This window comes from Cebus imitator, unplaced genomic scaffold (assembly GCF_001604975.1).
Source record: "Cebus imitator isolate Cc_AM_T3 unplaced genomic scaffold, Cebus_imitator-1.0 Scaffold4, whole genome shotgun sequence".
Taxonomy (NCBI): Eukaryota; Metazoa; Chordata; class Mammalia; order Primates; family Cebidae; genus Cebus; species Cebus imitator.
The window spans coordinates 691,990-716,181 of NW_016107319.1; the positions used below are offsets into that span (position 1 = coordinate 691,990).

General features: G+C 46.7%; 1 protein-coding gene across 1 annotated transcript in view; it reads right to left on the reverse strand.

Annotated features, from left to right (window-relative positions):
• Positions 1–24,192, reverse strand: part of BMERB1 (bMERB domain containing 1) — a 151,758-nt gene that overhangs the window by 40,569 nt on the left and 86,997 nt on the right. The window contains exon 2 of the mRNA XM_017533285.2: positions 21,044–21,167. Within this exon, the coding sequence (XP_017388774.1) occupies positions 21,044–21,167 (124 nt within the window). The remainder of the gene's footprint in view (positions 1–21,043; positions 21,168–24,192) is intronic.

Below are 24,192 nucleotides of genomic sequence, written 5' to 3' on the forward strand. Positions count from 1 at the left end.
TGTTGACCAGGATGGTCTCGATCTCTTGACCTCGTGATCCACCCGCCTCGGCCTCCCAAAGTGCTGGGATTACAGGCTTGAGCCACCGTGCCTGGCCTCTGTGTTGGTTTTTAAAAGTCTAAAACTGGACCAAATGGAAAGCAATCATCATTGAATGATGACAAATTCTGTTTGGTTGGAAACTGTCAGAAAGCCTGTAATTTTCTTGATAAATATAGCACCAGGTTTAATCAAAGGCGTAATCAAAGGACTCCAATAACGGATGTGATGATGAAGATGACAGATGGCATCGGAATTATCTGACGCCACGGGAAACCACAAACACACATTTCATTCTGATACCGATCACGATCCTGGACTATAGGGGAGAAACAGAAAGGTCCCCACTGCCGTGCCAAGGAGTCAAACTAACACAGGACAGATTTTGTACTTTCTATTAACAGCTGAGGCAAGTTTTCATCAAGAAAGGATTAAGAAGATGAGGCATCTGTAAGCAGCTGACGGACACTAGGGTTCTTCTGTTTCATGCAGGGAAGAGGTGAGGGGATGTCTGTGCTGTGGGAGGTGGGGGGGGGCATCACCCTACCTGCTTCTAAAACTCCCAATGCCCAGGCTATGACTTGGAGCAATGACACAAGACTCTGGCTGTAAGACCAGGCCCTAGCATTGTCTTTAAAGCTCTCCACGTGATTGCAATAGATAGTCAAGGCTGAGAAGCCTAAGTATACGGGAATGATCACCTGGTGTAAGACGGACACATTGCCTCCAACCTCCGGCTGCGTCTGTAAAGGCTGTTGATGTGTATCAGTCAGTGCTCAGCTGGGGAAGCTATGTGCTCTGGGGCAAGGGGCAAAGGAATTAGACCTTCTACAATCGTCCAGGGAGCTGGGGAGATGGCAGTCTGGGAGGGGAGGGGAGGGGAGGACCAGAGAAATCATCAACAGCTGATGTGAGGGTCAGACACTTCCAGCTGTCAAGACAGGGTGGCAGAGGGGAAGCAGGTGGAGGGGTTCCCACCGGGCTGCTGCCTTGTCTGCCAAGCGTCCAGAGAAGGTAGGACTGCTGTTGGTCTGAAGGGCCAGTGGTCAGGAAGACAAGCTGGAAGGGACACGGGGGAAGGTGAGGAGAAGCTGGAACCTCTGTGGCCCCTCTGTCAGATCACCTCCTTGGCTCACCGTGACAGCCTTCGAAAAGTAAACACTGAGGTCACCATCCTTCCACTTCCCAAATCTCCCGCACCATCCTATTCTGCCTACTTTTAACGCACAACCCGACAGGGAAAAGGATGTGTTTTGGCTCTGTGTCCCCATCCAAATCTCATCTCAAATCCCCACATGTCGAGGGAGGGAGGTGATTGGATCATGGGGGCGGTTCTTCTGATAGCGAGTGAGTGCTCAGGAGATCTGAGGATTATATAAGTGTCTGGCGTTTCCCTGCTGCCTCTCACTCTGTCCTGCCGCCTTGTGAAAAGGGTGTTAGCCAGGCTCGTCTGCTTCCCCCTCGCCATTCATCATGATTCTAAGTTTCCTGAGGCCTCCCTAGCCACGCAAAACTGTGAGTCAATTAAACCTCTCTATTTTATAAATTACCCAGTCTTGGGTATTTTTAAATAGCAGTGCAAAAATAGACTAATACAGAAATGGATATGAGAAATAAAGTTCTTGGCCGGGCATGGTGGCTCACGCCTGTAATCCAAGCACTTTGGAGGCCAAGGTGGGTGGATCACCTGAGGTCGGGAGTTCAAGACCAGCCTGACCAACATGGTGAAACCCCATCTTGAAAAAAAAAAAGAGAGAGAGAAAGTTCTCAGCATAGCTAAGCTTTTTTTTTTTCTTTTCTTTCTTCTTTTTGTGACAGAGTCTCACTATGTTGCCCAGCCTGGAACGCAGGGGCACAAGCACAGCTCCCTGCAGCCTTCGACTCCTGGGCTCAAGCTATCCTCCCACCTCAGCCTCCAGAATGGCTGAAGCTATAGGCATACACCACTACGCCCAGCTAATTTTTAATTTTTTTTTTGTAGAGATGGGGTGTTGCTATGTTGCCCAAGCTGGTCTTGAACTTCTGGGCTCGAGTGATCCTCCTGCCTCAGCCTCTCAAAGTGCTGGGATTACTGCACTCAGCCTATGTTTTCAATAGAATATTGCAGCACAGACTGGAAGAAAGAGAAATGCACTCAAGCTCACTTGATAAAAACATGGTTTAGTAAAGGTGTAAGAAAATGAAGGGAAATGCTAGCATCTCGACAGATGGTACCCATATCTATCTTGAGGAGGTAATGGTTTTTGCTTGGAATTACAGCTTGACAAACACTTGGGGTGGTACTTGCACGAGGCCAGGCATAAATGGGTGCCATGGTTTCTTAGGAGAGGGCAAAGCTGCTGTGGATAAGACAGGAGAAAAAAAAAATGTCTTTCTTTGAATGGAGGGAACTGGGCTCCGTGTGTGGAAAAAGCCAAGAAAAAGGAAACCACCCCATTGTCTCATGGCACAGGGTGGTGAAAAAGACCTTGTTAACCAGGAATGTCTAATGTGAATTTCTAATTCTCCTAGTTACGGCCATACAGATGCCACGATCCCCTTCACTGGAACACTGACTTTTTTTTTTTTTTTGAGATGGAGTCTTGCTCTGTTGCCCAGGCTGGAGTGCAATGGCACCACCTCGGCTCACTGCAACCTCTGCCTCCCGAGTAGCTGGGATTAGATAATTTTTGTATTTTTTAGTAGAGACGGGGTTTTGCCGTGTTGGCCACACTGGTCTTGAACTCCTGACTTCAGGTGTCAACCCGTCTCAGCCTCTCAGAGTGCTGGGATTACAGGCATGAGCCACCACACCTGGCTTTTTTTTTTTTCCTTTTACAATTAAGAAAAATTAAGGTCTTTGCAGGGCTGTGGCTGGGGCTAGTCCTCTGGGGTTGGAGGGCCCGTCGAATGATAAGCCAGGGGAGGACTGTCACTGGTTATGGTTTTTAAGCCGTCTGCTGTGAAGAGGTCAATGCCACCCTTTTTGTGATGCTCATTGAATTGCTCCTCAAATGACCTGTGGGAGTAGGATAGGGCATTGTTTCATTCTGTTGTTATGGAAACTAGTGAAGCATCTGGGTTTCATATTCAGACGGATGGAGGTACAGGACACAAAGAATCAAGCATTGGAGCAGGGAAGTCTTGAGGATGGAAGTCCCCTGGAAATGTACATGCATTGTACAGCTGGATTTTGGATTTCCCTAGGTGGTGGCAACACGGGGTGGGAGGTATTTCCCCAAGGGTTGAGGAGGGGACGCTTAGGGACAAACAAGGTGCAACATCTTATGGACTGCCTAGTTCATCTGGACTGCAATGTGAGTGTCATGGCTGAGTTCATGCTTTGCTTTCAAGGGACACTGTCTCTCTTGTTTGTCACTGAGGCAGATGCTCTGTCTTCTTTCCCTCCAAAGACGGGTTTCTCTGCTTAGGCATAGACCTCTGTTTGCTACGCCCCCTTCATCCACCTGGCCCAGTCTCTCTCAATCCCTGGAGAGAGTCTGATCAGCCCAGACTGAGCCAATCTGGAGCAATCAGAGGAGTGAGGAGAGGCTCAAACACCCCACACCTGAGGCTGCTACTTGGTCCCAGCTGCTCAGAAGGCTGAGGCAGGTGGATTGTTTGAGCCTGGGAGGCAGAAGTTGTGGTGAACCAGGACTGCGCCGCTGTACTCCAGCCTGGGCAACACAGTGAGATCCTGTCTCAAAAAAAAAAAAAAAAGGAATAAATTTCCTCTTCCTTGTGACATCCTTCAGACATTCTGAGACAAATATTAGGTGCCCCTTGAGCCTTCTCTCTTCTTTTCAGCAACTTTTGAAACAGAGAAGAGCATCAGTCCACCCTCCAATCTCCCCCCTTCTCTTGTGCTGCCTCTTCCAATCAAAGAAACCAGTGTTTGCACTTCTGCATCTATTCATTTCCAAACTCAACTGTGTCCTGTTGGTAAAGTAACATTTAATGAGCACTTATATGGTAGCAGGCACTAGACTGAGCACTTAATACACATGGCCTCCGTCATTCCACATCACCTCCTTCATTCCTCATGACCACCTTGTGAGATACTGGATGCATTTCTGTTTTAACAGATGAGGCCGCTGAGGCTCAGAGAAAGTAAGACACTCGGGCAAGATTGCACAGCCTATACACGGCAGAGCTAAAATTCAAATCTAGGTGTAATTTAATCCAGAGCAAGTAAACACACTTACCAGGCATGAGGTCTCTCTGTTTATCAGAAAGCAACCCCATCTAAGACGAGGATGTCTAGTTATAAGAAAACAGGGATCCTGCCACCTTTGACAGAACCCAACCAGGAATGTCTTGGATTGATCTAACATAATTTGAGATCTCTGAAGAGTTTAGGGGACTAAGGACAGACACAGTGGAATTCGAGGAGAAAACAAGGTCCAGGTAACTGATGGCTCTATTAATAGCAGCCAATTACATACATGAAAGATATAAGTCAGGATATTGCTTTAAGGGGGTGCCTGGGGATCTGCTCGCGTAGACCCAAGACACCAAGGCAGCTCTGCTAAGTCGCTTGTAGTTTTATTCCCTCCCATTTGTCTTTGGGTATCCTGTCCTAAAACTGTCAAGAAAGGGTTGGTATTTAATTTGAAGGAAAATATGGAAAGGAGGCTCGGCCAGGCATTATCCAATTCAATTCAGACCATTAAGCGATGGGGACGAGCCCTTCTCAATCTCTGCAGCCACTCGCGTCTGAAACTTTCCAGAAATAAGCAAAGAGAATGGAAAAGTCCTTAATCATCATGCCACGGTACTTGCAATTTGCTGATATCTATTGCCCTGTCTTTCTAAGAAGCTTCTTTTTTGGGAGATTTCAAAAAATGATGAGAACCCGGCACGGGGGGGTGCTCTGTGTAGTGTGCTGCCTTCCCCTTTCCCCAGCCTCACCAGGGCTGTCTCTGTCATCGTTGCTGCCACACTGGGGCTCCTGCTCTGGGCTTAGCCCTTAGAGGAATTGCTGTGGTCACTTAATGTGGTAGACTGAAGAATGGTCCCTGAAAATTCCCATGTCTTAAGGAACCTATGAATCTGTTACCTTACATGGCAAAAGGGATTTGGGGCCAGGCATAATGGCTCATGCCTATAATCCCAGGACTTTGGGAGGCCTAGGCAGGAGGATCTCTTGAGCCTAGGAGTTTAACACTAGCCTGGGCAAGATGATGAGATCCCAGCTGTACTGGTCCATTCTCAGGATGCTATGAAGAAACACCCGAGACTGAGTAACCTGTAAAGAAAATAGGTTTAATTGACTCACAGTTTCGTATGGCTGAGGAGGCCTCAGGAAACTTACAAACATGGCAGAAGTTTCCTCCTCACAGGGTGGCAGGAGAGAGAATGAGCGTGCCAGCAGGGGAAATGCCAGATGCTTACGAAACCATCAGATCTTGTGAGAACTCACTATCACCATAACAGCATGGTGGAACCACCCACATGATTGAATTACCTCCCGCCAGTCCCTCTCATGACATGTGGGGATTATGTGATTACAATTCAGGATGAGATTTGGGCAGGGACACAGCCAAGCCATATCACTGTCTCTACAAAATTCAAAAATTAGCTGTGTGTGGTAGCATGTGCGTGTGGTCCCAGCTTCTTGGGAGGCTGAGGCAGGAAGATTGTTTGAGCCTAGGAATTAAAGGCAGCAATGATCTAAGACTGTGTCACCGCACTCCAGCCTAGACAACAGAGAAAGACCTTTTCTCTAAAAATATATATTTTTTAAAAAAGGAAATTTGGGCCAGGCGCAGTGGCTCACGTCTGTGATCCCAGCACTTTGGGAGGCTGAGGCGGGCGGATCACTAGGTCAAGAGATCAAGGCCATCCTGGCCAACATGGTGAAACGCTGTCTGTACTAAAAAATAGAAAAATTAGCTGGGTGTGGTGGTGCTCACCTGTAGTCCCAGCTACTCAGGAGGCTGAGGCAGGAGAATTGCTTGAACTCAGGAGGCAGAGATTGCAGTGAGCCGAGATTATGCCACTGCACTTCAGCCTGGCGCCTGGCTACAAAGCAAGACTCTGTCTCAAAAAAAAAAAAAAAAAAAAAAAAAGGAAATTTGCAGATGTGATTAAATGAAGGCTCTTGAGATGGGGAGATCATCCTGGGTTATCCAGATGGACCCTCAATGTCATCACAAGTGTCCCTACCCATTTATGCCTGAGGTTGCAATTTTTTGAATTTGAAAAAGCAGACCTGGTGATGACCTTGAGTGGTAGGAGATAATTAACTCTCACATGCTTAGTGTTCCAATACTGGAACACTGGGTGTAAAATTTAGAGAAAGACAGAGGAAGATTTAACACAGAAGAGCAAAGGTGACAGGATGACCTCCATGAAGAGGGCTTGGAAGATGCCATGCTGCTGGCTTCGGAGATGCAGGAAAGAAACACAAGCCAAGACATGCAAAGAATACAGTTGTAGAAGCTGAGGCGAATGAGGAAGAAGCTTCTCTAGAGCCTCCAGAAAGAGCATGGCCTGCTGACACCTTGATTCTGGCTCAGTGAAATCGATTTCAGACTTCCAGCCTCCAGAACTCAAAGAAGAGAAGGATGTGTTGTTTTAAGACCAAGTTTGCAGCGTTTTGTTACACTAGCCACAGGGAAGTAATGCACTTAGCTGCATTATCACCCAGTTCTTTCCTATGAATGAACCCACTGTCCACCCTAACCATCAGAGCCAGGCAGCTTTCACCACCGACCTGCCACGTAAAGGGCAGCCCTGGAGACAATCTGGCTCTGGGAGAAGCGGGAAGATGAGCCCTCATTCATTCATCCAGTCAGTCTTCACTGAATGCCTACTCTGCGTTTGGCCTCATGCTGGGTACCATCAACATTGTTGGGAGTGAAAACAGCTTAACCTCTCCCCTCATGGAGGTCAGCATCTAGGAGGAGAGTCAGATATTGAACATATACTCACACCAATGAATGAAGATTTACAAAAGGCTTCTAAGGAAAGGATTGCGGGGATGGTACTGGGGCAGGGGCTGGGAAAGTGCTCGGAGGTGTCCCTCCAGAAATGCCTGGATCTGAGTCCCGGAGGAAGAGAGAGTTTATCAGGTGCCTTAGTCCTTTTGGACTGCCATAACAAAATAACTTAGCCTAGGCAGTTTATAAACAACAAACACTTATTTCTCATGGTAACAGAGGCTGTGAAGTCCAAGATTCAGTGTGTGGTGAGGACCCGTTTCTCATAGATGGTGACTTCTCACTGTGTCCCCACACAGTGAAAGGGAGAAACCAGCTACCCTGGGCCTCTTTTACAAAGGCACAAATCCCATTCATGAGGCTCTGCCCTCAGGACCTAATCACCTCCCTAAAGCCCCACCTCTTAATACTATTACACTGGGAATTAGATGTCGACATATGTAGTTATGGGTGATACAAACATTCAGATCACAGCACCAGGGAAGGAGAGTGGGGTGGGAGGAGAGGGATCCAGGCAGAGGGAACAGCACAAACAAAAAGGCCCTCATGGCAGGAGGGAACCTGGTGTGTGTGTTGAGTGGGGTGGGGGGAAGGGGGTTGGGGGAGGGGGAGGGGAGGGGAAAGGGTGGGGGTGGGGGGGGGTGGAGTCTAAAAGGCCCACGAAAGTGGCATGTGTATGTAAGGGAGGGAGCTGGGGTATGGAATGGATGAAGAAAAGAAGAGCCTAGAGAGGTATGAGCAGATCCAGCAGGACTTCATAGGCTTTATCATGCTAACACATGCTAAAGGTGTTTGGTACGGTGTGAATGTTTGTGACTCTCCAAAATTCATATTGAAACTTAATTTCCATTGCAATAGGATTAAGATGTGGGAACCTTTAGAAGGTGGGATCAGTGCTCTTAAAAAAGTACTTGAGCCGGGCGCGGTGGCTCAAGCCTGTAATCCCAGCACTTTGGGAGGCCGAGGCGGGTGGATCACAAGGTCAAGAGATCGAGACCATCCTGGTCAACATGGTGAAACCCCGTCTCTACTAAAAATACAAAAAATTAGCTGGGCATGGTGGCGTGTGCCTGTAATCCCAGCTACTCAGGAGGCTGAGGCAGGAGAATTGCCTGAACCCAGGAGGCGGAGGTTGCGGTGAGCCGAGATCGCGCCATTGCACTCCAGCCTGGGTAACAAGAGCGAAACTCCGTCTCAAAAAAAAAAAAAAAAGTACTTGAGAGAGCAAGTTCAGTCCTTTTTGACCTTCTGTCCATTCTGCTTGTGAGAAGACAGTGGTCTTCCTCTCTGGAGATCACAGAAAAAAGGCACCATCTTGGAAGCAGAGAATGAGCCTTAGTAGGTTTGGAGTCTGCTGGCATCTTGATCTGGGACTTCCCAGCTCCAGGGCTGGGAGAAAGAAGTTTCTATTTATAACTTGTCCAGTCTAAGGAATTTTGTTACAACAACAGGAATGGACTCGGACAGTGTTTAAATCCGAGAGCTATAATCACATTCACATGTTGAGAAAATGTCTCTGGCTGCAGGAGAGAGATGGGTGTGTGAACCTGGGTGGTAGCCGTGTAAATGGAGAAAGGTGGACCGCCGAAAACTATTTTAGGAGGTGAAATAAACACCAGTTGGTGATGAACTGAATATATGAGTGGCGGGTTGGGAGGAGTCAAGGATGATGTCTAATTTTGGAATTTTGAGATTTCTATGGATAGATGGTGGTGCTGGGACGTTTGCTGAGCTAGGGCTGGAGGGCATTGCGGGTAGATTCGGGGATCAGGAGTTTGACTTGGACAGATTGAGTTAAAGGTATCTTTGAGACATTTAAGTAGAAGTATCAGATACTGTAACTTCCCCTGCTGGTCTGTCTCAGCATTTTCCCCTTAGAAATGTGTGTGTGTCCCCAAAAAGACAAATATCATGTGATTCCACTTTTTCTCTGTAGCCCAAGCTGGAGTGCAGTAACAGGACCTCAGCTCACTGCAACCTCTGCCTCCAGGGCTCAAGCAATTCTCATGCCTCAGCCTCCTAAGTAGCTGGGACCACAGGTGTGCGCCACCATGCCTGGCTAATTTTTTGTATTTTAGTAGAGATGGACTTTCATCATGTTGCCCAGGGTGGTCTCAAACTCCTGAGGTCAGGCGATCCGCCCACCTTGGCCTCCCAAAGTGCTGGGATTACAGGTGCTAGCCACCGGGCCTGGCCTGATTCCACTTTTATGAAGTACACAGAGTCATCAAAATCAGAGACAGAAAGTAGAATTCTGGTTACCAGGAGCCGGAGGGAAGGGAGTTCATGTTTAATGGTACAGAGTTTCAGTCTGGGAAGATGAAAAAAATTCTGGAGGGGGCCGGTGGTGATGGTTATATCACAGTATGAATGTTCTTAACCAGACAAAACCATAAGAAATAGTTTAAGACAGTAAATATTATTACGTATATGTACTCTCTTATTTAATAAATGTTATATGTAATATATATAACACAAATATTTACTATTAATAGTAAATATTATTTTATATATAACATATATTTATATGTATTTGGCCACAATTTAAAAAAATAGAAGTGCGTGTGAACTATACATAAAAGTATGCATAAAACATATTATTTTTCTGATATATAATCTTTATATGCTAATAAATATATAATAGTAAACATAAGCTAAATAATATAATATTTTATTTTATTTATTCATAGTTTATGGAAATATTACGATATTTATTTTTTTTCATGATTCTCTATCTAGAAAATACTTTATTATTTTTGTGGAATAATAAAGCAGTTATGTTCCAAGCATCTTACTTCGGTAATAATCTGCGTGCGACTCTTGATGGCCCCGTGTGCCCCATTCCTCGTACTTTTCTTATTCCCTCAGAGGTAGACACCATCACAAACTCGTGTTAATGATTTTATTTTTATCATTTACTGCTCATATATGAATGCCTGCACAATTGTATTTTTTAGTTTTATAAACTTTATATAAACTTGTTAATCAGCATCTTGTTTTTGAGATGCTTTCATGTCCATACATGCTTATTCATTTTTCACTGCTGTATAGTACTCTGTGGTACAACTAGAACACCAACAAAGCAGGTATGAACATTCTGGAACATGCCTCCTGATGCTCCTGTGTAGATTTTCTAGGGCAGTGCTGGTCAATAGAATGTTCTACAACGATAGAAACATTCTATACAAATGGGGACTTTTCAATACAATTGCCACTAGCCACGGTTTACTAATGAGTACTTGAAACACGGCTCAGGCTACCGAGGGACTGAATTTTAAATGCTATTTAATTTTAATGATTTTAAAGTGAAATAGCCACGTGAAGCTAGTGGTAACCAGGGATAGACCCAGGAGCAAAACTGCAAATTATAATTACCTGTTGATCTTTACTAGGTAACAGTGAAATGTTTTCCAAAGAGGTAGAGCCAATTTCCCTATATCTTCATTTTATCCAGCTCCCTAGATCTTTGCTAACCAAATAAACTATCCAAATGAAAGCTGATCCAAAGATAAACTTTCTGGCTGGGCGTGGTGGCTCAGGCCTGTAATACCAGCACTTTGGGAGGCCAAGGTGGGTGGATTGCGAGGTCAGGAGTTCAAGACCAACCTGGCCAAGATGGTGAAACCTCATCTCTACTAAAAATACAAAAATTAGCTGGACATGGTGGCACACGTCTGTAATTCCAGCTACTTGGGAGGCTCAGGCAGGAGAATCACTTGAACCCAGGAGGTGGAGGTTGCAGTGAGCCAAGATCAAGCCACTGCACTCTAGCCTTGGCGACAGAGCAAGACTCCAACTCAAAAAAAAAAAAGAAAATCTGAGAACAAAAGGGGCTCTATTAGTTATTAGTCAGGGTTCTCCAGAGAACAGAACCAATGGGACTGACAGATGTAGAAAGAGATTTATTTTGTTTAATTTGGTATTTTTTAATCCTTTTTTTTTTTTTTTTTTTTTTTTTTTTTTTTTTTTTTTTTTTTTTTTTTTTTTTTTTTTTTTTTTTTTTTTTTGAGATGAAGTCTCCCTTTCTTGCCCAGGCTGGAGTGCAGTGGCACAATCTTGGTTCACTGCAACCTCCATCTCCTGAGTTCAAACAATTCTCTTACCTCAGCCTCCCAAGTAGCTGGGACTAAAGGCACACGCCACCACCCCTGGCCAGGCTGGTCTTGAACTCCTGATCTCAGGCGTGAGCCACTAAATCTGGCCTAGAAAGAGATTTATGACAAGGAATTGGCTCACGGGATTTTAGAGGCCAAGAAGTCCACTATAGGTGGCAAACTGGAGATCCAGGAGAGTGATGGTGTAAGTTCCAGTCTAAAGGCTGGCAGGCTCAAGACCCAAGAAGAGCTGATGTTTCAGTTTGAGTTCAAAGGTCAGAAAAGACCAATGTCTCAGCCTAAGCAGTCAGGCAGCCGGAGTTCCCTCCTAGCCCTTCTGCTGTAGTCAGAGCGTCAACTGGTTGGATGGGGCCCACCCACTTCTACATTAGGGAGGGCAGTCCACTTTACTCGGTGTACCACTTCAAATGTTAATTTTATCCACCAGTGCCCTCCCAGACACATACCTTGAAGAATCTTTTGCTAAACATCTGGGCACCCTGTGGCCCAGTCAAGTTGATGCATAAAATTAACCATCACCAGGGTCTTACATGGTAATCTCCCTCTCAACCCAGTGGAGTCTAGGTGGTTCAGAGGTGGTCCTCAGAGCAGAATGCAGTACATTTCTAGAAGATAGAACTTCTAGAGAGGAGTATTTTCTTTCTGGAAACTTGTTCTGACCATGAAAGACAACTTGTAGCAGCAAGAGCTTGTCAAGTGCAGAACATTTATTTTATTTTATTTATTTTCTTTGAGACAGTGTCTCATTCTGTCACCCAGGCTGGAGTGGGTACAATCTTGGCTCATTAAAACCTCTGCCTCCTGGGGTCAAATGATTCTGGTGCCTCAAACCTCCTGAGTAGCTGGGATTTCAGGTGCACATCACCATGCTCAGCAAAATTTTTTTTTTTTTTGTATTTTTAGTAGACGTAGGGTTTTGCCATGTTGGCCAGGCTGGTCTCGAACTCCTGACCTCAGGTGATCCACCTGCCTTGGCCTCCTAAAGTGCTGAGATTACAGGCATGAGCCACTGCGCCTGGCCCAACATTTATTTCTCCATTCAATCAACACAGATTCCCACCTTCCTCCCCACCTCCCAGTACATTTAGAAATGCAGCAGGAAGATCCTTCCATTAAGAAGTCTAGCTTAGAACATCCTCCCTCCTCTCCTCCCTCTAATCTATCCCTGTCTTCTTCCTTCCTTTCCCTCCCCTACACCCCAAATTCTTGGATATTTTATCCAAGACAAATTGCTTCATAGACCTTCTGCAATTACGAGCACCTCTTCCCACCTGATATGTACAGTGGCCCCGGCAACAGTGACCTTGTTCCTGGAAGATGCTATTTAAAACTCCGAGTGCAACTAGAGTGACGCAGGGCTCCCGAATGTGGCTGAGATGTGTCAAGTTACATAAGCGCACATGCTTCATTCTGCCCTTGGCTTGAGGCTCTTCCTAACAGACTGCAGAATTATCAGCTCATTAAAGGGGGAAAAATGCAGGTTTATAAAAAAAGATTTTGATAATCATCATCATAAAATCAAGGCCCCAGGGTAGAGTTGCACTTAATGGTTGAGAGCCACACTCAGAGAGTCGGCACCTCCCAAGAGGGTCTCAAGGAAACCACAGTAAATCCCAACTTCTCTCAGGGAGAGGAATGTTTTCTGGGAATTCTCTGGAAACGTTTATAAGCAGCCCTGATGCCCTGCTCTCCCACAAAGCACAACGTTAACGATGAAAGGAAAGAAGGGAATTTTGAATTGCTTACTACCTAGGAAGGGCCACCCAATTTCATACCGGTGGTCTGTTGTTATCCCTTGCTATGATGCTGCAGGGAGCTATCACTGACCCCGTTGTACTGATGGGGAAGCTGAGTTCGAAGCTGGATAAAATATTTGCACCAGGCCAGACAGTTGTAAGTAGAACCGGGATTCAAAGCTCGTTGGAAACCCCACAGCTTGATGACAGAGACCATGGACTCTTGTGATATGGAAGGGAAGTGGTGGGAAGGGAAGGACGTGGTCGCTTCAAATGTGATAGAAAGAGGGAAGGGAAGTGCTGGGTACAGGAGGGCGTGGTCCCTGGTGAAGGCCCCAACCCCCGTGCCCACGGACCTAGGTGAGGACAGGCATTTTTGTTTTCCTGCCCAAATGTTGCATTTCCCAAGACCACCCTGGCTTGCCAACCCCCCATCCTGTGCCTATAAAATCCTAAGACCCTAGCAGGTGGACAGGCAAGCAGCTGTACGGCAAGAAGAAATGAAGGGCCAGGCCGGCGACTCATGCCTGTAATCCCAGCACTCTAGGAGGCCGAGGCAGGTAGATCATGATGTCAGGAGATTAAAGCCATCCTGGTGAAACCCCCTTCCTACTGAAAATAGAAATAAAATTACTTGGTGGTGCGCACTTCTAATCTCAGCTACTCGGAAGGCTGGGGCAGAAGAATCACTTGAACTAGGGAGTTGGAGATTGCAGTGAGCTGATATCATGCCACCACACTCTAGCCTATGTGACAGAGCAAGACTCTGTCTCAAAAAAAAAAAAAAAGACGTCAAAGGGAGCGCGCTGGCAGAAGAGTACATGGCTATCGACTGGCCAAATGAGGCAGAGTTGGGCTGGGGTGGTTGGAAGAGATCTGCAGCCCGTCTCCAGGGAAAAAGCTTCCCACTCCATCCCCTGTGGTTTCCCCCGTCTGCTGAGAGGTACTGCTACTCAGTAAAACCTTGCACCCATTCTCCAAGCCCAGGGGTGATCCGATTCTTCTGGTTCACTGAGGCAGGAACCCGGGATACAGAAAGTCCTCTGTCCTTGCAACAAGGTAGGGGGTCTAATTGATCGGGTTAACGCAAGCCGCCTATAGATGGCAAAACTAAAAGGGCACCCTGTAACACATGGCTACTGGGGCTGCGGGAGTTGCAAGCATCCACCGCTAGACACTGCCGTGGGGTTGGAGCCCGACAACCAGCCCAGCTGTATGTTACCCTAGAGGTTTGAGCAGCAGGCACTGAAGATGCAAGCCACTTCCCCAGTGCACACACTGCAAGGGGGACAAGGGAACTTTGCCCATTTCATCTGGATCCAGAATGCTATTTCATGGGAAATGTACAACCCTGGGCAAGTGACTTGAACTCTCAGTGCCTCATTTTCCTCATCTATAAGGGCCATGTGATATTTTCTGCCTAGAGGGTAGTAGTGAGGATTATATGAATCAAAACAGCAAAACACTAGAAAACTGGCCAGCATAGAAAGTATTTTAAAAGAACTGTTGTCTACAATGTTTACAGTTTCTTTATGCGTTCACGCGCGCGCGTCTGTGTGGTTTTCAATACAATGCACTTTTTTTTTTTTTTTTTTGAGACAGAGTCTTTCTCTGTCGCCAGGTGCCAGGCTGAAGTGCACTGGCACGATCTCGGCTCACTGCAACCTCTGCCTCCCCGGTTCAAGCAATTCTTCTGCCTCAGCCCCCCAAGTAGCTGGGACTACAGGCGTGCACCACCACACTCAGCTAACTTTTGTATTTTTAGTAGAGACGGGGTTTCACCATGTTGGCAAGGAGGGTCTCAATCTCTTGACCTTGTGATCCGCCCGCCTTGGCCTCCCAAAGTGCTGGGATTACAGGCGTGAGCCACTGCGCCCAGCCAATACATGCACTGTTACTCCATTTTGACTCTGCCAGGTTCCCAGGGCCTGACCCCTTCATCACACTTGGTACCTCTTCATAAAATGAAGTTACTGAATTTCAAGCCCAGGCTCTGGAAATATTGGAACTCAAAGGCTGTGCTCTTGCAATATGTCCTTCGCACGCCCACCTTCCCTGCCTGCTGCAGTTCTGACTCTAGCTGATTAAAACCTGCTTTTGCCCAGAGCAAGCCGAGCGGCAGGGCACGCTATCTCTTTTTATGAAAATCCAGCAAGCAGGTGTAAAAGGAAGATAACCACACCCCCACCCCATTTGGGGGCCGAAGATACTTAATTATCTGAAACCCAGATAAACAGCAGGAGCGGATGGTAGACAAGACGTGGAAACGCTGAAGCAAGAGAGGGGGCTGCAAGAGAAATCATTAAAAACTAAGGATGTGATTCAGTGCTGGAATGAAGGCCAGAAAACAAGCCTCTGAGAGCTCTTGCCTGCAGTAAGACGGGGGCAGGATGGGTAGGGAGATGGGGTGGCAGTGGGAAGGACTAGAAGGTGGCTGGAACATAGGGTCGGGAAAGGGGAATACACAGGCGTTTCAAGTATTACCTCCCAGATGTTGGCTGCCTCTTTTCCGGAGGTGGTTTCGTATTATTGCCCTGTTCCAGTCAAGTTGATAAAATCGCCAAGCCTCAAGAGAGAGATCTCTAAATGACATTTTACGCATTGGAAACCAGAGGACACGCAAAGAGAAGTCAGCAAAAGACACACTAGAAATGCAGAGTGAGGAGCATACTCAGCTCCGGCCTGCCTGCTGGGAGCTCACTCACAGCTGGTCTGTGAACTTGACCTCCTGGGCCTGATTCAGGGCAAGTGGGTGTCCTGGGTTGGGGTAGTTGATGTATCTTTCTGTTAGGGAGCATTTGACATGGGTGATATGAGCATGTGTGTGAAGGGCTTAGCACAAGCCTAGGTCCAGAATAAGGGCTCCGTAAATGCCAACTGTTGTGGTCCTTCAGAGTCTTTATGGGAACAGGGTTCTCTACAGCAAATTCCCAGCAGATTGACTTCACAAACCTTGACTGGCTACGTTAGAGTTCATCATTTTGGTGTCTGAAATAAGTACATTGTTTATGTGCAGAGAAATGGTGCTACTGAAACCCCAGGGGTTTGGTCTAGGTCCTGCTGCTCACCACACAGAAAGCCCATCACTGAGAAGGTGGGTATTGCCAAGGAAGAAAATTTTACTCCTGTGCTGCAGCTAAGGAGATGGGGGCTCAGTCTCAAAGCCATCTCCCTGGCCAACTAAAACTAGGAGTTTAAATAGCAAGGAAGAAATGTAACAATGTGTAAGAAAACAGGAACTAGGGAGGGGCAAGGAAGCAATCATGATGAATGAGGGGTCTTGCATCTCATTGTCTGAATGTGGCAATCTGGTGAGTTTCAGTTCTTTGATACTTTTTTGAGAGGCCTGGGGGTCCTTTCCTGAGGATGGAACTCAGATAAAACAAGTGTAAAGTCTGAGTTTACAAATGTAAACTCAGATAAAACAAATGTAAACTCAGATAAAACAAATGTAAACTCTAAAAGATCAGAAAGGTCAACTAATGTGTTTATCGGAAAGAACATCTATGATGGGACTATTGGGTCAGTTTCAGTGGTACAGAAAAGTCCAAAGCCCGACTTAATAGAATTCCTCCAAGTTCCACCATAGGCAATTCAAGATGGCAGAATAGATACAAGATAAGGCCCAGTGTGGGAATGGGGGCGTCCAATCGGAAGCTTGTCCTGGCATTGAAGAGTAAGGCAAAGAGAAAAGGGGTCCTGGCATGGAGAATAAAGACAACAGAACAGCCTCAAGTTAAGGGTTCCGACCCCCAAGACAGATACCTTGGGTTCAAATCCTGTTGCTACTTCATCCTAGCTGGTGACCTTTAATAAGACACTCTGCCTCTCCCACCTCAATTTCCTCATTCACAAAATAGAAGAAAGAAATAGAACTCACTCTGTTGGGGTTCTTGCGAGGACTCAGGAAGCTAAAATTAAGGGGTGAATGCATGAAGGGATGTAGCACTCAGTGTGGCTTGTCAGTGCCCGTGGGAAACAGCAACTCTGTGCTCTGTCATGTGCCCAAGGTCACAGACCAAGGACGCAGGAGAGCCAGGATGATGACCTCTGATCCCACATCTCCCGAGTTCTCACCGGTTCCCTGGGAGGAGGGGAATCTCCCTCTTCTTCCTCACTGTCTTGGCAGGAAAGGAGAACAGACAGAGGCTGTGGATCTTGGGGGAAAGGACGAAGTAAATCAGCCAAGAAAAAGAAAGCCCATGAAATAATCTAAATGTCAGGCTGCCAGGGCATTGAGGGTGCAGCAGGCAGCCCACCCTGGACTCATGCTTAAAAGTCAGTGCAGGCTGAGCACCGTGGCTCAAGCCTGTAATCTTAGCACTTTGGGAGGCCAAGGAGGGTGGATCACTTGAGGCCAGAAGTTCAAGACCAGCCTGGCCAACATGGTGAAGCCTCATCTCTACTAAGAATACAAAAAATAGCCAGGTGTGGTAACAAGCACCTATAGTCCCAGCTACTTGGGAGGCTGAGGCACAAGAATCACTTGAACCTAGGAAGCAGAGCTTGCAGTGAGCCAAGGTTGCACCACTCACTCCAGCCAAGGCAACAGAGTGAGACCCAGTCGCAAGAAATAAAAATAAAAGAGTCTGAGGTGGGCAGATCACAAGGTAAGGAGTTCGAGACCAGCCTGGCCAATTTGGTGAAACCCCATCTCTATTAAAAATACAAAAAAATTAGCCGGGCATGGTGGCACATGCCTGTAAATCCAGCTACTCGGGAGGCTGAGGCAGGAGAATTGCTTGAACCTGGGAGGTAGAGGTTGCAGTGAGCTGAGATCGCGCCACTGTATTCCAGCCTGGGCAGCAGAGTGAGACTCTATCTCAAAAAAAAGTCAATACAGCAGGAAGCCATGGAAGTGAGACACATTCTCAACCATGGACTTGTATTGTCTCCGCAGTAGCTGATGGGTATTAAAGTGATTACCTCGAAGCAGGCGTGACAAAACCAATCTCAAAGAAGCTGTTATACTATGGTCACTGGGAGTCTTTCAGCTGAGGGCTGTCACATTCCTGTCATTCCAAGCTTCCTTGCCTGAGCCTGAAGATGATCAGTAGGGTCTGAAATTTTTTTCTCTCTATCCTACTCTGTGCCAAGAGTGTCTCACGTGTGTGTGTGTGTGTGTGTGTAAGAGGATCTTGGGGTAAGGTTGGAGTGAGAGAATAATTTATTGCACATTTGACATATATTCATGAGCCTAAGTGCCAGGCACTGTTCAAAATGCTGAGAAGACATTATGAGGAAGTTATATAAGGTCTCTGCCCTCATGGAGCTTATCAGCTTGAAGGAATTATTTTGGTAGTTATAGTCAAAGTTTCCTTTTCCCTCCCCTTCCCTCCCTTTCCGTTCCCCCACCTTTCCTCCTCTCTGCTTCCTTTCCCAACCTCCCTTTTTCCCTCCCTCCCTTCCTTTCTCCCTTCCTTCTTTCCTTCCCTGATTTATTTAATAAATATTCTGGAATCAGACTGTATCCTAGCTTGGCTACTAATTAGCTAATGCAGTATTGGGCAAATTTCTTTTTTTTTAAGGAAGGAAGATGCCAGTTTTATTTAAACACAAAACATGCACATAGCTGTCTACTCATTTTCTTTGCTGCGCAGCCTAGCATTGGGGTTGGTGACTCTGATGGCCCGCTGGGCAGCTCTTTCCACCATGGCTTTGCTGTTCTTGGAGGAAACATTGTGAGCGATCTCATCACAGTAAGATTTGTTGCACATCAGCAGCACTTCCAGCTTCTTGACTTTGTGGGCAAATTTCTTAACCTCCCATTCCTTCCCATCGAGGACCCACTCACAGGATAAGCCCCACAGCTTCAGGAAAAACCAGCTGTGAGAAAGAGCCGAGAAACTGAATTCAAGCAGGGACTTGGCTCAAATCCTGTTGGGCTGGCGGGCTGAGGATGATGGATGAGGAGTTTGTGCAGGTCTGGGCGTGCTGCATCCTTTGTCCTGGCAGCCTTAGCATCCACTCTGTATCTCTGAGATTGACGAGGCAGGTGCACCTTGGGGCAAGCTACACACTGTACAAGTCGGAGCTTGGTTGGGGAGCACCGTCATCAACTAATGCTGTCTGTAGGACCCCATTCCAGCAAGACATCTGGGGGCCTGTAAGGGGGTTCATTCCCTGGAGAATGTCCCTGATCTATGTCCTAACAACACTCAGGTCCTTCTGTATCCTTTAGATAATTTGATTTATCCAAGAGTCTACTGTTGACACTTGGCCCTAAGTGGTCAGACACATGGGCTTGATGAGGAAATTCAGTGAGATCACAAGCCAAGAGCTCAGGGCAGAGCCACTGCTTAAGAAATGCTAGCTATTCTTGTCCTTAAGCCCTGGCTAAGTGCCAGGCATGTGCACGTCTATTCATACATGTGTGCACACACACACACATACACACACTCATGCAGAAAGCCATACACACATCCACATACCCACATCCCATACACATACACATCCATGCACCACATCCATACACATACACACGTACACCCACACCCACACACCCACACACACACATCTACATCCACACACATACATCCACATCCACACATCCACACATCTACATCCACACACATATATCCACATACACACATACACACACCACATATACACACACATTGATACACATCCACACACACATACACACAGACACATCCACACAAGCACACATCCACACATGCATCCACACACCCACACACCCCATTCACACACACAGCCACACACTCACACACCCCATTCACACACACATCCACACACACACCACATACATATATCCACACATCGACACCCACACATCCACATACACATCCACACACCACACACACATCCACACACCACACACATATACCCACACATCGACACCCACACACCCACACATCACATCCACACACACATCCACACACCATACACACATATCCACACATCCACACCCACACATACATCCACACACACACACATCCACACATCTACACACACATTCACATACCACATCCACACACATAGACGTATCTACACACACACACATCCACACACCCACACACCCCATTCACACACACACATATACAGACACATCCACACCTGCACACATCCATACACACACACACACACACACAAGAGGTTTTGACCTCTTGACCTCGTGATCCGGCTGCCTCGGCCTCCCGAAGTGCTAGGATTACAGGCATGAGCCACTATGCCTGGCCAGAACACAACTTTTTAAATGAGAGTCTGTCTTGAAAGACAACTGCGGCTTTTCAGAGATACTGCGCTGTGTAGATAAGGAATGTTCAACCCACATGACTCTGATGTTGCTAGGGACCCCATATCATTATTTTCCCCCATTTTAGAAATGCGGGAACTGGAATTCAGAGAGTCCACACAACCTGCCCAAGCTGATTGGCTTTTAAGAAAAATCTCAGGCCTATCTGAGAGCAGAGTGTGTGCTCGTGAAAGCCCCCAGCACAGGGTACCACCTCTGCGTTATGTCCCTCTTTCTTTTCTGTGGGTGATACAGAAAGACCTAGGATTTTGGAGTCAGATTGGCCTGAATTCAATTCCAACTTCAGGGTTGTTGGAAGTAGAAAAGTTCCTTTTAAAGTTTCCTTTCTTGTTAAGAATAAGTGTGCTAATAACTTTGTCAAGCCCTATCCTATGTAGCTGTTAGATACGCCATGCTTACAGGCACGTAGTACACTCTACGTCCTTGTACTTTAACCAAGATATCTGTGCTGAACGTGCTCACAGGCATGTCTCAGCTCTCCATTGCTTTTACCTGTTTAGAAAAGTTTTAAGTTATTAGCCAATCGGGTTTTAGTTTAGATTGTGAGGTCTGGCTCCAGCCAACGGAGATCAGACACAGCAGTAAGGACGACCCCAAATACATAAGGGATAAATTTGTGCATTTTCCTTTGTTCATTGTACTCTCGTGGCAAGATGGCTAGCAAGGGTACCCTTCCTGCAGTCCGGGAAGTGCAATTGCATCGTTGAAAGATCTTTTGTCTCAGTGCTAATTTTCCTTTGTGGCACTGAGCATCTATTTCCAACAAGGGTCTTGCTTAAAATAGGAGATAACAATACCCAGTTCCTTGGGTGGTCATGACAATCAAATGAGGCTTTTAAAGCATGCATAATGCCTTTATCTCAGTGCCCAGCACACAGTAGGTGATCAATCAATATTAGGTTTTCCTCTCTCCTCCACACCCTTCTATCTCAGTCACATCCCCAAAACACTCACATGAACCTGAGCTCGGACTCCCGGCGGACCAAGACTTCCCGGAGACGCTGAATTTTTGCCATCTCCAGCTCAATCTCCTCCGGCATCATGGTTGTCTCTGCCATGGAGATGATGTCCAGCTGATCTGTGCAGGAGACACGAAACGCAAGCGTCAGGACCCCAAGGCTGCACAGTGGGACAGACCTGATATGGCTCCAGGCCACAGGCTTTCCCGAGACCCTCATATGCCTTGAGGGCACACAGACCTCAGCCTGTGTTGCAAATGTGTATCCATGAGCGCACGCTTTGGAAACCAGAAAACATGTTTTCCACAGGAACTTTGCTTTTTTGTGTGTGTGAGACAGTCATGCTCTGTTGCCCAGGCTGGAGTGCAGTTGTGTGATCTTGATCTCAGCTCACTGTAAACTCCACCTCCTGGGTTTGAGCGATTCTCCCGGCTTATCCTCTGGAGTAGCTGGGATTGCAGGTGTGTGCCACCACGCCAGACTAATTTTTGTATTTTTCATAGAGATAGGGTTTCACTGTGTTGACCAGGCTGGTCTTGAACTCCTGACCTTGTAATCCATATGCCTTGGCCTCCCAAATTGCTCGAATTACAGGCGTGAGCCACCACGCCTGGCCAGACACAATTTTTTAAAAGCTGAAAAAGTACACTACAATGTTAGCCATTCAAATGTTAATATATATGCATGTGTGTATATATTTATACTATTATATACATATGCATCTATCCATCGTGATATGGGTCTTATTTTTATCATATGAAGTTAGGATCTCACTATTTCATCACATGTTCTTTTCACTTAGCAACACGCTGTGAGCGCTCCTGCCTGTCCTTGGATGGTCTTCCTCAGCAGCAGTGTGGAAGGCGGGGTGGTTCTCTATTTGTGGCTGTATCATGACGCGCTTAGGCAATCCACAGACGTGTAGGTTGTTTCCTATTTTTCCCCACTGTAATCATGGGGAAAAAAATGTAAGAATTATTTTCACTGTAGGAATGTTCCAGTGAGGAAGATTCTCAAAGTGAAATCTTCGCACACATCTACAGGATTCCTTCTGGCTGTTTCTAGGGTGAATGGCTGAGTTTATAAGGGACATGCTATTCAAAGCCTTTGATCTGTAGTTGGGGAGGCTCATGAGAGGACATGTTTTTGGTGTACCCTGAGACACTATCACATCACCTGTATCTGCTAACTCCTTCCACACCCACCCCCAAGATGAAAGCCACCCCACGCCACAGTTCTACAAGGGCGTCTGTCTTTTTTCCTTATGCTCAAGAAATAATCAAAGTTGGTATACTTTATACCCGTGATTTGGAAAGTTGTTCTTTTTTCTTTTCCTTTTTCTTTTTTTTTTTTTTTTTTTGAGATGAGGTCTCCCTCTGTTGCCCAGGCATGAGGGTAGTGGCGTGATCTCAGCTCACTGCAAATTCTGCCTCCAGGGTTCAAGCGATTCTCCTGCCTCAGCCTTCTAAGTAGCTGGGATTACAGGCTCGTGCCACCATGCCTAGCTAATTTTTATATTTTTAGTAGAGTTGGGGTTTCACCATGAGCAGGAGTTGGCCAGGCTGGTCTTGAATTCGTGCTCTCAAGTCATCAGCCCATCTTGGCCTCCCATAGTGCTGGGATTACAGGTATGAGCCACCATACCCGGCTTGCTTTCTTCTTTTTGTAGAAGCAGGGTCTCCCTATATGGCCCAGACTGGTCTTGAACATTCGGCCTCAAGCAATCCTCCTGCCTCAGCCTCCCAAAACGCTGGGATTATTTACAGGTGTGAGCCAGTGTGCCCATTAAAAGTTGTCCTCTTTCTACTTGTTTGTCTCCCTCCTAGGTCCTGGGGCCCTGGCCCCTGCATACGTGCACAGGGCTTAGGGTGCTCTGATTTCAGGTTTCCCTGAAGTCAGTCCCTGCCTGCTAGGGTGTCTGGATAGAACAGCACCCTCTTCCAGGAGCCCACCTGATGCATTTGTCCACCTGTGGGCCTCTCCTGGCCCTGGGTTTTTCAGCAGGCATTGGATTCTTGGTAAATTGGCATACCTTTCCATGACCTACCCTCCAAAGTGTCCATTCCATGTGCCAAAGTTATCTGTATGCCCTCCACCAATCAAAACACCTTATTTTGCTGAGGAGACAGGAAGAAGGTACTTCTCTGGAGCTGATTCTCATATTGAAATTAATAGCCTCTCTTCATTCTCTCTGAGATGATTCCTTTTTTTTTTTTTTCCTTTATTTTTGAGGCCAAGTCTTGCTCTGTTGCCCAGGCTGGAGTGCAGTGGTACAATCTTGGCTCACTGCAACCTCTGCCTCCCGAGTACCAGCAATTCTCCTGCCTCAGCCTCCTGAGTAGCTGGAACCACAGGCACATGCCACCATGCCCGGCTAATTTTTTGTATTTTTAGTAGAGACGGGATTTCACCATTTTGGCCAAGCTGGTCTTGAACTCCTGACTTGAGAGGATCCACCAGCCTTGACCTCCCAAAGTGTTGGGATTACAGGTGTCAGCCGCCATGCCTGGCCTGACAATTCCTAGTGTTCAAGAGAAACAGTAACAAAGGCAATGGAAAAGGCCAAGCGATTACCTGGGGAGAGGAAAAAATTTGACCTGATGGTCACAGACCTGCTAAAGATTTTCTCCTCGGTTGGGTGTGTTGGCTCACACCTGCAATCCCAGCACTTTGGGAGCCCGAGGTGGGTGGATCACGAGGTCAGGAGGTCAAGATCAGCCTGGCCAAGATGGTGAAACCCTGTCTCTACTAAAAATACAAAAATTAGCCAGGCATGGTGGCGTGCACCTGTAATCCCAGCTACTCAGGAGGCTGAGGCAGGGAATTGTTTGAACCCGGCAGGAAGAGGTTGCAGTGAGATGAGATCCTGACACTGCACTGCAGCCTGGGCAACAGGGTAAGACTCCATCTCAAAAAAATAAATAAAAAATTTGTTCTCTTTGAGTTCAGCATCTCAGAGCAATGTCTGCTTCTTTTATATTTTCAGGGAGCTCCAATATTTCATAAAACAGATAAGTGTAGAACCTGCTATTGGGTTGGAGACGGGTCACCGACCAACTGTATCAGTGGGAGGAAAAGAGGGGAGGTGGGTGAATGGGAAAAATGTGAAATTGGAGAGATTCACAATTGCCTTCTCCCTGCCTT